Source organism: Athene noctua, chromosome 38, assembly GCF_965140245.1.
Source record: "Athene noctua chromosome 38, bAthNoc1.hap1.1, whole genome shotgun sequence".
NCBI lineage: Eukaryota > Metazoa > Chordata > Aves > Strigiformes > Strigidae > Athene > Athene noctua.
Genome location: NC_134074.1, coordinates 431,685 through 447,708, shown reverse-complemented (window position 1 = coordinate 447,708; position 16,024 = coordinate 431,685). Strand labels below are relative to the sequence as shown.

General features: G+C 50.4%; 1 protein-coding gene across 1 annotated transcript in view; it reads left to right on the top strand.

The window, feature by feature from the left end:
• The window catches only part of CHD8 (chromodomain helicase DNA binding protein 8), a 60,243-nt gene extending 49,021 nt beyond the window's left edge, over positions 1–11,222 (top strand). Inside the window, exons 28-36 of the mRNA XM_074931039.1 lie at positions 498–705; positions 4,931–5,139; positions 6,050–6,550; positions 7,833–8,038; positions 8,217–8,435; positions 8,561–8,659; positions 8,760–8,885; positions 9,009–9,053; positions 10,801–11,222. Coding sequence (XP_074787140.1) covers positions 498–705; positions 4,931–5,139; positions 6,050–6,550; positions 7,833–8,038; positions 8,217–8,435; positions 8,561–8,659; positions 8,760–8,885; positions 9,009–9,053; positions 10,801–11,061 — 1,874 coding nt within the window. The 3' untranslated portion in view covers positions 11,062–11,222. The remainder of the gene's footprint in view (positions 1–497; positions 706–4,930; positions 5,140–6,049; positions 6,551–7,832; positions 8,039–8,216; positions 8,436–8,560; positions 8,660–8,759; positions 8,886–9,008; positions 9,054–10,800) is intronic.
• The last annotated feature ends 4,802 nt before the right edge of the window (positions 11,223–16,024 follow it).

Here is a 16,024-nt window from a genome sequence, read left to right as displayed (position 1 = left end):
CCCCAGAGACCCATACGCCCCCCCCAGAGACCCCCAGAGACCCATACGGCCCCCCTAGAGACCCCCAGAGACCCATAGGGACCCCCCAGAGACCCCCAGAGACCCATACACCCCCCCCAGAGACCCCCAGAGACCCCCAGAGACCCCCAGAGACCCATACGCCCCCCCCAGAGACCCCCAGAGACCCCCAGAGACCCATACACCCCCCCCAGAGACCCCCAGAGACCCCCAGAGACCCATACGGCCCCCCCAGAGACCCCCAGAGACCCATACGCCCCCCCAGAGACCCCCAGAGACCCCCAGAGACCCATACGCCCCCCCCAGAGACCCCCAGAAACCCATGAGACCCCCCCAGGGCCCCCTCCCGAACCTCACCACGACCCCCTAGGGCCCCGCCATCCCCCCGTAACCCCCCTCGTAGAAAAACCGCGTAGGAGCTCCCCCCTTCCTCCCCGACCCCCGGCTCCCTCCACGCCGCACGTTTGCCCCCCCCGCAGCAGGCCAGCCCCCTCAGGCCGGGCAGCCCCTGTGGCCAGCGGGCTCGGTGCTGACGGCCCGTCTGCGGCGCCTGATCGCGGCCTGCCAGCGCTCCTACCAGCGGGAGCAGCTGCGGGCCGAGGCGGCCGAACGAGGAGACCGACGGCGCCGACGCTGCGAAGCCGCCTGCAAACTCAAGGAGATGGCCAGGAGGGAGAAGCAGCAGAGGTGAGGAGGAACGCGGGAAGGGGGTTTTGGGGGCGATTGGGGGGCCTCGGGAATGAGTTGAGGGGGCTGAGGTGCCTGGGAATGAGTTTTGGGGGGCTGGGATACATTGGAAGTGAGTTTTGGGGGATTGGGGGCCTTGGGAATGAGTTTTGGGGGGCTGAGGTGCCTTGGAAATGAGTTTTGGGGGATTGGGGGCCTTGAAAATGAGTTTTGGGGGATTGGGGGTTCATAAAAATGAGTTTTGGGGGATTGGGGGTTCATAAAAATGAGTTTTGGGGGATTGGGGGCTCATAAAAATGAGTTTTGGGGGATTGGGGACCTTGAAAATGAGTTTTGGGGGATTGGGGGCTCATAAAAATGAGTTTTGGGGGATTGGGGGCTCATAAAAATGAGTTTTGGGGGGCTGAGGTGCCTTGGGAATGAGTTTTGGGGGATTGGGGGCCTTGGGAATGAGTTTTGGGGGATTGGGGACCTTGAAAATGAGTTTTGGGGGATTGGGGGCTCATAAAAATGAGTTTTGGGGGGCTGAGGTGCCTTGAAAATGAGTTTTGGGGGATTGGGGGCCTTGGGAATGAGTTTTGGGGGATTGGGGGCTCATAAAAATGAGTTTTGGGGGATTGGGGGTTCATAAAAATGAGTTTTGGGGGATTGGGGGTTCATAAAAATGAGTTTTGGGGGGCTGAGGTGCCTTGGGAATGAGTTTTGGGGGATTGGGGGCCTTGGGAATGATTTTTGGGGTGCTGGGAGCTCATAAAAATGAGTTTTGGGGGGCTGAGGTGCCTGGAAAGTGAGTTTTGGGGGGCTGAGGGCTCATAAAAATGAGTTTTGGGGGATTGGGTGCCTGGAAAGTGAGTTTTGGGGGGCTGAGGTGCCTTGGAAATGAGTTTTGGGGTGCTGGGAGCTCATAAAAATGAGTTTTGGGGGATTGGGTGCCTGGAAAGTGAGTTTTGGGGGGCTGAGGTGCCTTGGAAATGAGTTTTGGGGTGCTGGGAGCTCATAAAAATGAGTTTTGGGGGATTGGGGGCCTTGGAAATTAGTTTTGGGGGATTGGGGGTTCATAAAAATGAGTTTTGGGGGATTGGGGGCTCATAAAAATGAGTTTTGGGGGGCTGAGGTGCCTTGAAAATGAGTTTTGGGGGATTGGGGGCCTTGGGAATGAGTTTTGGGGGATTGGGGGCTCATAAAAATGAGTTTTGGGGGATTGGGGGCTCATAAAAATGAGTTTTGGGGGATTGGGGGTTCATAAAAATGAGTTTTGGGGGATTGGGTGCCTTGGGAATGAGTTTTGGGGGGACGGGGTGCCTTGAAAGTGAGTTTTGGGGGATTGGGGGCCTTGGGAATGAGTTTTGGGGGGCTGAGGTGCCTGGGAAATGAGTTTTGGGGGATTGGGGGCCTTGGGAATGAGATTTGGGGGGCTGAGGTGCCTGGGAAATGAGTTTTGGGGGATTGGGGGCCTTGGGAATGAGATTTGGGGGGCTGAGGTGCCTGGGAAATGAGTTTTGGGGGATTGGGGGCTCATAAAAATGAGTTTGAGGGGACAGGGCGCCTGGAAAATGAGTTTTGGGGGGCTGAGGTGCCTTGGGAATGAGTTTTGGGGGATTGGGGGCCTTGGGAATGAGTTTTGGGGTGCTGAGGTGCCTTGGGAATGAGTTTTGGGGGATTGGGGGCCTTGGAAATGAGTTTTGGGGGGCTGAGGGCTCATAAAAATGAGTTTTGGGGGGCTGAGGTGCCTTGGGAATGAGTTTTGGGGGGCTGAGGGCTCATAAAAATGAGTTTTGGGGGGCTGAGGTGCCTGGGAAGTGAGTTTTGGGGTGCTGGGTGATTGTAAAAATGAGTTTTGGGGGATTGGGTGCCTTGGGAATGAGTTTTGGGGTGCTGGGAGCTCATAAAAATGAGTTTTGGGGTGCTGGGATACGTTGAAAGTCATTTTTGGGGCGCTGAGGTGCCTTGAAAACAAATTTTGGGGTGCTGGGAGCCTGTGGGGTCAGTTTTGGGGTGCTGGGGTGCCTTGGAAATTATTTTTGGGGTGCTGGGGTGCCTTGAGAGCGAGTTTTGGGGTGCTGGGTGCCCGTGGGTCAGTTTTGGGGGGCCGGGAGCTGCTGTGGAAGCGCCAGTTCGGGATTTTTTGGGGGTTCCTGGGCCCCATTTCTGTTATTTTGGGGTTCACAACTCCCAGAATTCACTTTTTTTGGGTTCAGACACCCCAAAACTCTTATTTTTGGGGTACAGACACCCCATAAATACTTTTTTTGGGGTGCACGAACCCGCCATCTTGGTTCAGCTGACCCAGCCTCCTCCCTTCCGCCATTTTGAGGCGCCGACCCTCCATTTTAGGATTTTTGGGGTTCAGAACTCCCAAAATTCACATTTTTGAGGCACAGACACCCCAAAATTCTTATTTTTGGGGTACAGACACCCCATAAATAATTTTTTTGGGGTGCACTAACCCGCCATCTTGGTTCTGCTGACCCAGCCTCCTCCCTTCCGCCATTTTGAGGCGCCAACCCTCCATTTTAGGATATTTGGGCTTCACAACTCCCAGAATTCACATTTTTTGCGTTCAGACACCCCAAAATTCTTATTTTTGGGGTACAGACACCCCATAAATAATTTTTTTGGGGTGCACTAACCCGCCATCTTGGTTCTGCTGACCCAGCCTCCTCCCTTCCGCCATTTTGAGGCGCCGACCCTCCATTTTAGGATTTTTGGGGTTCACAACTCCCAGAATTCACATTTTTTGCGTTCAGACACCCCAAAATTCTTATTTTTGGGGTACAGACACCCCATAAATAATTTTTTTGGGGTGCACTAACCCGCCATCTTGGTTCTGCTGACCCAGCCTCCTCCCTTCCGCCATTTTGAGGCGCCGACCCTCCATTTTAGGATTTTTGGGGTTCAGAACTCCCAAAATTCACATTTTTGAGGCACAGACACCCCAAAATTCTTATTTTTGGGGTACAGACACCCCATAAATAATTTTTTTGGGGTGCACTAACCCGCCATCTTGGTTCTGCTGACCCAGCCTCCTCCCTTCCGCCATTTTGAGGCGCCAACCCTCCATTTTAGGATATTTGGGCTTCACAACTCCCAGAATTCACATTTTTTGCGTTCAGACACCCCAAAATTCTTATTTTTGGGGTACAGACACCCCATAAATAATTTTTTTGGGGTGCACTAACCCGCCATCTTGGTTCTGCTGACCCAGCCTCCTCCCTTCCGCCATTTTGAGGCGCCGACCCTCCATTTTAGGATTTTTGGGGTTCACAACTCCCAGAATTCACATTTTTTGCGTTCAGACACCCCAAAATTCTTATTTTTGGGGTACAGACACCCCATAAATAATTTTTTTGGGGTGCACTAACCCGCCATCTTGGTTCTGCTGACCCAGCCTCCTCCCTTCCGCCATTTTGAGGCGCCGACCCTCCATTTTAGGATTTTTGGGGTTCACAACTCCCAGAATTCACATTTTTTGCGTTCAGACACCCCAAAATTCTTATTTTTGGGGTACAGACACCCCATAAATAATTTTTTTGGGGTGCACTAACCCGCCATCTTGGTTCTGCTGACCCAGCCTCCTCCCTTCCGCCATTTTGAGGCGCCGACCCTCCATTTTAGGATTTTTGGGGTTCACAACTCCCAAAATTCACATTTTTGAGGCACAGACACCCCAAAACTCTTATTTTTGGGGTACAGACACCCCATAAATACTTTTTTTAGGGCGCAGGAACCCGCCATCTTGATTCTGTTGACCCAGCCTCCTCCCTTCCGCCATTTTGAGGCGCCGACCCTCCATTTTAGGATTTTTGGGGTTCAGAACTCCCAAAATTCACATTTTTGAGGCACAGACACCCCAAAATTCTTATTTTTGGGGTATAGACACCCCATAAATAATTTTTTTGGGGTGTAGGAACCTGCCATCTTGGTTCTGTTGACCCAGCCTCCTCCCTTCCGCCATTTTGAGGCGCCGACCCTCCATTTTAGGATTTTTGGGGTTCAGAACTCCCAAAATTCACATTTTTGAGGCACAGACACCCCAAAATTCTTATTGTTGGGGTACAGACACCCCATAAATACTTTTTTTGTGGCGTAGGAACGCGCCATCTTGATTCTGTTGACCCCGCCTCCTCCCTTCCGCCATTTCACCCTCCGGAATTTAATTTTTTTTAGGTGTGCGTACCCCTCCTAACCGTTATTTTTTTTTTTTTAATTTATTTTTGGGGCGCAGATGGACCCGTCGGGAACAAGCCGATTTTTACCGGGTGGCCTCAAGTTTTGGGGTGGAGTTTGACCCCGAGGGCGGGCGGTTCCGGTGGGGGCGGTTCCGAGCTCTGGCCCGTTTGGAGAAGAAGACGGACGAGAACCTCACCAAGTTCTTCCACGGTTTCGTCGCCATGTGCCGGCAGGTTTGCCGCCTGCCGCCCGCCCCCGGAGACGGTACGGGGGGACACCCCAAATTTTTTTGGGGGACACACACACGGGAGACCCCGTGATGATTGGGGGTGGGGGGCCCAAGGGTGTTGAGGAGCTTCGCGGGGGGGGGTTGAGGAGATCTGGGATGGGGTTGGGGGGCTCTTTGTTGGGTTGGGGGGCTCTTTGTTGGGTTGGGGGGCTCTTTGTTGGGTTGGGGGGCTCTTTGTTGGGTTGGGGGGATCTTTGTTGGGTGGGGTCCCTCCGTTGGGTTGGGGGCCCCTCCGTTGGGTTGGGGGCTTCTCCATGGGGTGTCAGACTCTGGGGTGTTGGCATCACCTTGGCTTGATGAACTGGGGGGTCAAGTTGACCAACCCAACGGTCACGTTGACCAACCCAACAGTGTTGACCCCCCCCAGAGCCCCAGTTGACCCAACCCAAAGCCCCAGTTGACCATCCTAAAGACCCAACTGGCCAATCTAAAGACCCAGTTGACCAACCCAAAGAGCCAGTTGACCAACCCAACAGTGTTGACCACGCCAAGGATAGTGTTGACCCCCCCAGAGGCCCAGTTGACCCCCCCAGAGCTCCAATTGACCACCCCAACGGTCAAGTTGACCAACCCAACAGTGTTGACTAGCCTAACAATGGTGTTGACCCCCCCCCGAGCCCCAGTTGACCCCCCCCCGAGCCCCAGTTGACCCCCCCAAAGGCCCAGTTGACCAACCCAACAGTGTTGACTAGCCCAACAGTGGTGTTGACCCCCCCCGAGCCCCAGTTGACCCCCCCCGAGTCCCAGTTGACCACCCCAAAGGCCCCGTTGACCAACCCAACGCTGTTGACGCCCCCCAAAGGTCCAATTCCCGCCCCCCCATCACCACCACCGCCCTCCCTCACCATTTTTCCCCCCTCCCCACCCCCCAATTCTTCTCCCCAGAGCCCCCCGACCCTTCCATCCCCGTCTCACCCATCTCGGCCGGTCGAGCCTCTCGCGGCCTTCGCCGTTTGTCCCTCCTGCGCCTCGTCCGGGAGCAAGTGCTGAGGCACCCGCTGCTCCCCGCCCGCCTGGCTCTGTGTCCCCCGCCGGGCCCCGACCTCCCGCCGTGGTGGCAACGAGGTCACCACGATGGCGAACTTCTGCGAGGAGCAGCCCGTCACGGATTGGCTCATCCCGAAACGGCCATTTTGGGCGATCCGGAGTTTTCATTCGCCGCGGCGAGGTGGAGGTATCTCCGGGCACAAGCCGACGTCGGGGGGACGCCGCCGCCTCCGCCGCCGCCGCCGTTGCCCGTGACGTCACCGACGGCGCCTCCAAATCTTTTGGGCCAATCGGTGGCTTTGGTACCGCCCACCGAGGATGAGGATTCGGAGTTGGAGAAGTTGTCGGCTTCCGGGTCGGAGTCGTCGTCTTGCGAAGAGGACAGCGAGGAGGACAGGGGTGAGGGATGGAAAAGAGGCCCCCAAAAAGCTCAGGGGGATCCCCCCAAAAATATGGATGGGACCTTTAAATCCTCCAGGGAACCCCCCAAAAAAATCCTCCAGGGAACCCCCCAAAAAATCCTCCAGGGAACCCCCTCAAAAAAAAAATCTTTCTAGGATCTTGTCGATCCTTGAAGGAAGATTTTTTTTTTTTTTTTTTTTTTGGTGGAAACTCCCCCCAAAATTATGGTAGGGGACCCCAAAATCGTGGCAGGACCCCAAAATTCTGGGAGGGAACCCCCAAAAATTCTTGCAGGACCCCAGAATCTTGGGGGGACCCCAAAATCCTGGGGGGAATCCCTAAAATTCTTTGTAGGAGCTTCTAGTTGTGGTTTGACCTTCTAGGACCTTCTCAATCCTCGAGAGAAGGATTTTACTGGCTGAAATCCCCCCAAAATCCCGGGGGGACCCCAAAAATCTTGGGAGAACCCCCCAAAAATCATTGTAGGACCCCAAAATCCTGGGGGGAACCCCCGAAATTCCTTGTAGGAGCTTCTAGTTGTGGTTGGACCTTCAGAAACCTTCTAGGACCTTCTCAATCCTCGAGAGAAGGATTTTACTGGCTGAAATCCCCCCAAAAGCCCGGGGGGACCCCAAAAATTTTGGGAGAACCCCCCAAAAATCATTGTAGGACCCCAAAATCCTGGGGGGAACCCCTGAAATTCCTTGTAGGAGCTTCTAGTTGTGGTTGGACCTTTAGAAACCTTCTAGGACCTTCTCAATTTTTGAATAAAGGGGTTTTTTTGGCAGAAAAAGCCAAAAATCCTGTTGGAACCCCCCAAAATTTCTGAGGGGACCCCAAAAAAATCCTTCGGGGACCTCAAAAATCCTGAGGGGACCCCAAAAAGTCCTGAGGGGACCCCAAAATCTTTGGAGGGGACTCTTCCAAAATTAACGTGGGATCTTCAAAACCCTTCCAGGACCTTCTCAATCCTCGGAAGAAACTTTTTTCTGGTGGAAACCCCCCAAAAATCCTGCTGGGGCCCCCGGAAAAATCTTGGTGGGACCCCAAAATTCTTGTAGGACTCCCCCAAATCCTCATGGGGGACCCCAAATTTTTTTGGAGGATCCCCCAAAATCTTATTGGGGACCCCAGGATCGGGGAGGAGCCCAAAATTTTGATGGGACACCCCCCCCCCCCTCCCGCTGAAATTTTTGGTGGATCCCCCTAAAATCTTCACGGGGGACCCCAAAATCCTGAGGGGGGGGACCCCTAAAATCCCCCCCCGCCCCCATCTTAGGTGCGGAGCCTTCGTGCGGCGCCGAGGAGGAAGAAGAGGAGGAGGAAGAGGAAGAGGAGGAGGAGGAGGAAGAGGAAGAAGAAGAGGAAGAAGAGTCTCCCCCCCCCATTTCCGGAGAGGGGGGGTCCCCAAGACCGCCCCCCCCCCCAGGGCCCCCCATCACGGGGCCCCCCCCGGCCCCCCGAAACCTCCACGAGTGGCCCAAGGTAAAGACTCAACCTTTTATTTTTTTGGGGGGGGGGGGGGAGGCTTTTAGACCCCCCCAAATTTTTGGGGAGCCCCCCAACCCCTTCATATTTATCAGGGGGGGTCCCCTAAACCTTTTTATCGCCCAATTTATTTTTTTTTTTACACCCCCCCCCCCCCCAAAAAAAATATTTTTAGGACCGAGCCTTGATCCGCCGACTGGACCTGGTGTGCCGGGCGGTGCTGTCGGGCGAGTGGCCCTCGGAAGATTTTGGGGGGACCCCGGGGGGGTACCCCGAAAATTCTCCCCCTGGGGGGGCCCCCCAAATTCTGCCACCCCCCCCCGTCACCACCGACCCCCCTTCTTACACCCGCCTGCGCCACGAGGAGAAAGAATTCACGGTCCAAATCAAAGACGTGAGTAAAAAATTTTAGGCCGGGGGGGGGGGGGTCCCCCTAAAATTTTGGGGGGATTTAAAAAATTATTTTTTTTTTTTTTTTTTGGGGGGGTGTGGGGTGTGTGTGTTTTCTCCCCAAAACAGGAGGAAGGATTGAAATTAACTTTCCAAAAACACCGTTTGGTGCCCAACGGGGCCCTCCGGGAGCCCCCCCAGAAGAAAAACAGTAAAAAATTAGTGGAGGTGAGTTAAAATTTCAACGTTTCGCCTTAAAATTTTCGCCGTTCCCCCCGTGGAAAATTTTGACCTTTTTTTTTGGGTTTTTTTTTGGGGGGGTTTCTAGTTGGAATTACGGTGCCTGGAAGGGCTACGAGATCCGGGGGGGGACCCCGAAAACCGTTTGCCCCCCCCTCCTCCTCCTCTTCCTCCGAGCGGCCGCGACTTCGCCGTCGACCCGCGATTTTTACCGGTGAGCCGCCTCGAAAAAAAAAAAAAAAACACTTTTTTCACCCCAAAAAATAACCCCGCGCCCCCCCCCCAAAAAAAAATCTGACACCCCGATTTTTTTTTTATGCCCCCCCCACACACACAGTTTGTGGAGCCGCGGCGGGAGCAGCACAAGTGGCACCGTAAAAAGGTAAAAAAAAAATAAAAATAAAAAAAAAAAATAAATATGGAGGGAGGCGGGGGGGGGACACACACCCCGAAATCGCCTCCTGGGAGACCCAAAATGGTGGAGGGGGGAGGAGGGACCCCCCCAAAAAATATGGGGGGAACACTGAGCTCAGGCCTGAGGGGTTTTGGGGGTGCCGGGGGTTTCCCCTGCCCTAAAAATTGGGGGGGGGGGGGGGGGGGGTTGTTTCCTGCTCTTCTGGGGCTGTTTCCTACAGTTTTGGGGCTGTTTCCCGCCATTTTGTGGGTTTCCCGCCGTTTTTTGCCCTGTCTCCCGCCATTTTGCGGCCCGTTTCCCGCCATTTTATTCCCCAATTTCCCGCCCATTTTTGCCCCGTTTCTTGCCCTTTTTTGCCCCGTTTCCCGCCGTTTTTTGCCCACTTTCCTGCCATTTTTTGCCCTGTTTCCCGCCATTTTGGGGCCATTTCCAGCCATTTTTTTTGCCCCGTTTCCCGCCGTTTTTTGCCCCGTTTCCCGCCGTTTTTTGCCCCGTTTCCCGCCATTTTTTGCCCCGTTTCCCGCCATTTTTTGCCCCGTTTCCCGCCATTTTGGGGCCCGTTTCCCGCCATTTTTTTCCCCAATTTCCCGCCCGTTTTTGCCCCGTTTCCCACCATTTTTTTGCCCCGTTTCCCGCCGTTTTTTGCCCCGTTTCCCGCCGTTTTTTGCCCCGTTTCCCGCCTTTTTTTTGCCCCGTTTCCCGCCTTTTTTTTGCCCCGTTTCCCGCCTTTTTTTTGCCCCGTTTCCCGCCTTTTTTTTGCCCCGTTTCCCGCCTTTTTTTTGCCCCGTTTCCCGCCTTTTTTTTTGCCCCGTTTCCCGCCTTTTTTTTTGCCCCGTTTCCCGCCTTTTTTTTTGCCCCGTTTCCCGCCTTTTTTTTTGCCCCGTTTCCCGCCTTTTTTTTTGCCCCGTTTCCCGCCTTTTTTTTTCCCCGTTTCCCGCCTTTTTTTTTCCCCGTTTCCCGCCTTTTTTTTTCCCCGTTTCCCGCCATATTTTTGGGGCCCGTTTCCCGCCATTTTGTAGCCCATTTCCGGCAACTTTTTGTTCCCCCCCCTCCGCCATTTTGGGTTTCCCTCCACTATTTTGGGGCCCCGCCCACCCTTTTACACCCCTTTCCGCCATTTTGATCACCCCTTTCCACCATTTCAAGCCCCTTTCCCGCCATTTTGGGGCCCCGCCCACCCTTTTACACCCCCCTCCGCCATTTTGATCGCCCCTTTCCCGCCATTTTGGGGTCCCTGTCCGCCATTTTGGGGCCCCGCCCACCCTTTTACACCCCTCTCCGCCATTTTGATCTCCCCTTTCCCGCCATTTCGAGCCCCTTTCCCGCCATTTCGAGCCCCTTTCCCGCCATTTCGATCTCCCCTTTCCCGCCATTTCGATCTCCCCTTTCCCGCCATTTCGAGCCCCTTTCCCGCCATTTCGAGCCCCTTTCCCGCCATTTCGAGCCCCTTTCCCGCCATTTCGAGCCCCTTTCCCGCCATTTCGAGCCCCTTTCCCGCCATTTTGGGGCCCCGCCCACCCTTTTACACCCCTTTCCGCCATTTTGATCTCCCCTTTCCACCATTACGAGCCCCCCTCCGCCATTTTAAGCCCTTTTCCCGCCATTTCGAGCCGCCGTCCTCCATTTTGTGGCCCCGCCCACCACTTCAATCCCCGCTCACCCCCCTTGATTTATTTTTTTTTTTTTTCTCCCCCCCCCTCTCCCCTCCCCCAAGCCCTTCCTCCCCGCCCCCCCCGCAGGATTGGACCTGGCCAAGATGGTGGCGCTGATGGGAGGAGGAGGAGGAGGAGGAGGAAGAGCACCAACACCACCAGGAGGCGGGGCGGGGCCGGGCGGGGCGCCTCTTTTCCCGCCTCCCCCTCCTCCATTCCGTGCCCCCCCGGAAGAGGAAGAGGAAGAAGAGGAAGAAGAGGGGAGGGCGCCCTTCCCCCTCCTGGCCGACCCCATGCTCCCCCCAACCTCCGATTCCGATTGATTTTTTTTTTTTTTTTTTTTTTTTTTTTTTTGGGGGGGAGGGGGTGTCGTCCTCCCCTCCCCCCCCAGATATTTATATAAATATGTAAAATGTCTTGTGTCATAAAAAACGAAAAAAAAAAACCCAACAAAAACTTAAGAAAAAAGGAGGAAAAAATGGCGGAAAAATGAGAAAAAAAAAAAAAAAAAATGGCGGCGGGAGGGGGAGGGGGAAGGGGGGCGGGGCGTGGTGGGGGAGGGGGGAGGGGCGGGGCTTGGGGAGGGGGAGGGGGGCGGGGTTTGTTTTTTTTTTTTTTTAATAAAAATGGCGGCGAAAACGGCAGCGAGTGGTTTGGTTTTGATTGGAGGGGGCGTGGCCGGCGTTAATTAGTTAATTAATTAATTAACACACACACACACACCCCCCAGGTCTGTAATTAGGGCGACGGGTGTTGGTTTGGGGGGGGGTTTTGGGCGTTGTTAATTAACACCCCCCCCCCCGTTAATTAACGGGTAGGGATTGTTCCCCGTTAATGAATCGTTCCCTGTTAATTATCCCTCGTTAATTAGCACCAAACTAATTAATCGCTATTGGTTAATCTCCATTCATTCTCTGCCAGGTGTTAGCCAAGAATTATCGCCAATTAGTTAACCCCCACTAATTAGCCCCGTTAATTAATATACCCCGTTAATTCATTCTACCCCGTTAATTCTAACCTGGTAATTAATTATACCCTGTTAATTAGTTTTACCCCGTTAATTCTACCCCATTAACTCTACACTGTTAATTAACTGTACCCCGTTAATTCTACCCAATTAATTAACTCTACACTATTAATTAACTGTACCCTGTTAATTAATTCTATCCCGTTAATTAACTCTACCCTGTAAATTACCCCGTTAATTATCGCCAACCAATCTCCATTAGTTAACCTCAATCTCCATTAATTAATTTCCATTAATCAATCTCCGTTATCTCTCAGCAATTACCCCAATTAATTACACCCCATAATTAATCCCCTCTTAATTAACTAGAGAAATTAACATTCATTAATTAATGTAATTAAATTAATTAAAAATTAGGGGAATCATCCCTTATAATTTAATTTAATTAAATTAATTAAAAAATAATTAATCTCCATAGATTTCCATAAATCATTCCTCATTGATTAATATGTATTAATTAATCTCCATTAATTAATCTCCACAGATTTCCATAAATGCCCCATAATTAATGTCCACTAATTAATTTCCATTATCTCCCAGCAATTACCGTCCATTGATTATCCATTAATTACCCCCACTAATTAATCTCCATTAATTTTCCCCATCAATTACCCGTTAATTACCCCAATTATTGGACCCCAAAATAATGAACCCCCATTAATTAATCTCCATTCATTATCTCCCAAAAATTGCCTGTTAATTGCCCCAATTATCAGACCCCTGGTAATTAACCCCATTAATTATCTCCCATTAATTTCTCCGTCAATTATCCCCCGTTATTTATCCCCTAATTAATCTTCATTAATTAATCCTCATTAATCATCTCCCAACAATTAACTCCCATTAATTATCCCCACTAATTAATCTCCATTATTAATTTCCATTAATTACCTCGCAGCAATTACCCCCATTAATCACCCGCAATTTTTTGACCCCCATAATTAACCCCTATTAATAATTCCAGTAATTGTCCCTCATTAATCATCCCCATTAATTAACCCCCTTATTTCCCATTAATTATCCCCATTTAATTGATCTCTCCATAAATCAATCCCCATTACTTCACGTCTAATTAATTAAGACGATTAATCTCCATTATCCCCATTAATTATCCCCTATTAAGTAATTACTCCAATTATTAATCCATTAATTAATCTCCATTAATTACCTGCCAGCAATTAATCAATTACCTCCCCTCAATCATTTAGCTTCAATAATTAACCCCCATTAATTACCAGCAATTACTCCCCATTAATTATCCCAATTAACAGTACATCACATTAATTATTCCCAATTAATTAATCTTCATAAATTAATCCCCAAGAATCTCCATTATTCCCCATTAATTATCCCCCACTAATTAATCTCTATTAATTATCTCCCAGCCATTAACCAGTTAATTATCCCCAATAATTTAACCCCATTAATTAACCCCCATTAATAAAATCCCAATTAAGTCAGCAATCCATTAATTAATCTCCGTATATTTCCACAATCTCCACTAATTAACCCCCATTAATCTCCATTAATTTTCCCCATCAATTACCCGTTAATTACCCCAATTATTGGACCCTAAATAATTAACCCCCATTAATTATCCCCAGCGAACTGATCTCCATATTTTATCATTAATTATCCATTAATTACCGCCTTAGCCCCCCTTAATTAACCATCATTAACCCCCATTAACTGTCCCCCATTAATTATCTCCCATTAATTAACCCACATTTATTAGCCCCTATTAATTATCTCCCATTAATTACCCCCCAGAAATTATCTCCCATTAATTAACCCCATTAATTACTCCCATCATTTAACCCCCAGTAATTAACCCCCGTTAATTAAACACCCACCAATTATCCCCATTATTTATCCACATTAATTAAACCCCATTAATTATCCCCTCTAATTATCTCTTTTATTTAAGCCCCAATTAATTAACCCTCATTAATTGATCACCATTAATTAATCCCAGTAATTATCCCCATTAATTATCCCCTTTATTTAACCCGTTGTTTACCTGCCATTAATTAACCACCGTTAGTTATCCCCATTAATCACTCACTCTCACTCATTATCTCCATTAATTATACCTCATTAATTATCCGCCATTAAGTAATCTCTTTGTTAGTTACCCCCTTATTAATTAACCTCTCATTAACTTCCCCATTAATTGCCCCTCATTACTTCCCCTCATTAACTGCCTCCTCTTTAATTAACCCCCCAATCAACCCATTTGTTAATTAATCTCTCTCACTAATTAACCCCCTCGTTAATTAACCCCTCATTAAACCCCCTTTCACTAATCACCTTGTTAATTACGCCCTAATTGATCACCCTCACTAATCACCCCTCACTAATTAACCGCATCACTAATTAATCCCCTCATTAATCACCCTTCATTAATTAACCGTCGCTAATTTATCTCCCTCATTATTTACCCCTTCATTAATTAACCCCTTCACTAATCACCCTTTAATTAGTCACCCCCTCACTAATTAACACCCTCACTAATTAATCCCCCGTCACTAATTAACCCCCTCAGTAATTAACCCCCCTAATTATCCCCTCATTAAGCCTCTAATTAATTTCCCCCCTCACTAATCACCCCTCATTAATTAACCCCCTCACTAATTATCCCCTCACTAATTAACCCCCTAATTAATCACCACCCTCACTAATCACCCCCTCAATTAATTACCCCATCACTAATTAACCCCATCACTAATTAACCCCCGCCACTAATTAACCTCTCATTAATTAACCCCCTAACCAATCACCCCCTAAACACCCCGTTACTAATTAACCCCCCTCATTAATTAATCCCCTAACTAATCACCCCTAAATTAATCACCCCCTCACTAATTAATCTCTCACTAATTACCCTCCTTAATTAATTAACCCCTTTATTAATTAGCCCCCACTAATCACCCCTTAATTAATCCCCCCTCGCTAATTAACCTCCTCGCTAATTAAATACCCTCTCTCATTAATTAACTCCCTTATTAATTAATCCCCTCACTAATCACCCCTTAATTAACCCCCCACTAATTAACCTCCTCGCTAATTAACTACCCTCCCTCACTAATTAACCCCCTTATTAATTAACCCCCTCACAAATCACCCCTAATTTACCACCCCCTCACTAATTAACCCCCTTGCTAATTATCCTCCCTCTCTAATTAAACCCCCTTATTAACCAAATCACTAATCACCCCTTAATTAACCCCCACTAATTACCCCCCTCGCTAATTAACTACCCTCCCTCACTAATTAACCCCCTTATTAATTAATCCCCTCACTAATCACCCATTAATTAATCACCCCCTGTCTAATTAACCTCTCACTAATTACCCTCCCTCAATAACTAATTAACCCCCTCACAAATCACCCCTTAATTACCCCCCTCACTAATTAATCCCCTAATAACCCATTAAATAATCACCCCCTGACTAATTAACCTTTCACTAATTACCCTCCCTCACTAATTAATCCCTTTATTAACCCCCTCACAAATCACCCCTCAATTAACCACCGCCCCACTAATTACCCCCCTCGCTAATTAACCCCCCCACCCTCACCAATTAATTACCCCCCCTTATTAACTAATCCCCTCACTAATCACCCATTAATTAATCACCCCCTCACTAATTAACCGACACACCCCCCCGCCCTAATTAACCATTTTCCCGCCTCCTTTTCCAATTTCCCGCCATTTCCCCCCCCCCAATCACGTGACTCAGGCGCCGCCGCCATTTTCCCCGCGCTCGCTCAGGCGCCGCTTCCCGCATCACGTGACTCAGGCGTTGCCGCCATTTTCCCCGCGCGGCGGCGCCGCCGCCTCTTCCCGCATCACGTGACTCAGGCGCCGCCGCCATTTTCCCTCCGCCTCCCGCTTCCCGCGCAGGCGCCATTTTCTTTCCTCTCCTCCCGGAAGCAGAAGTGACGCTGAGGGGCGGGGAGGAGGAAGAGGAGGAGGAAGGAAGGGAGGGACACAGAGAGAGAGAGAGAGAGAGAGAGAGGGGAGGGGAGGGGCAGAGAGAGGAAGAAGCAAAGAACTTCCGGGTCAGGCGAAAGTGTGGGGGGGGGGTTAAGAGAGGAAAAAAAAAAAAAAAAAAAGAAGCGCGCGCCGGGGGGGGGGGGGGGGAAGGGAAAAGCAGCGCGGGAGGCGGAGGAGGAGGAAGAGGAGGAGGAGGAGGAGGAGGAGGAGGAGGAGGAGGAAGGCGGCGGCGCGGGGGGTTCCCGGTGTGCCGGTGTTT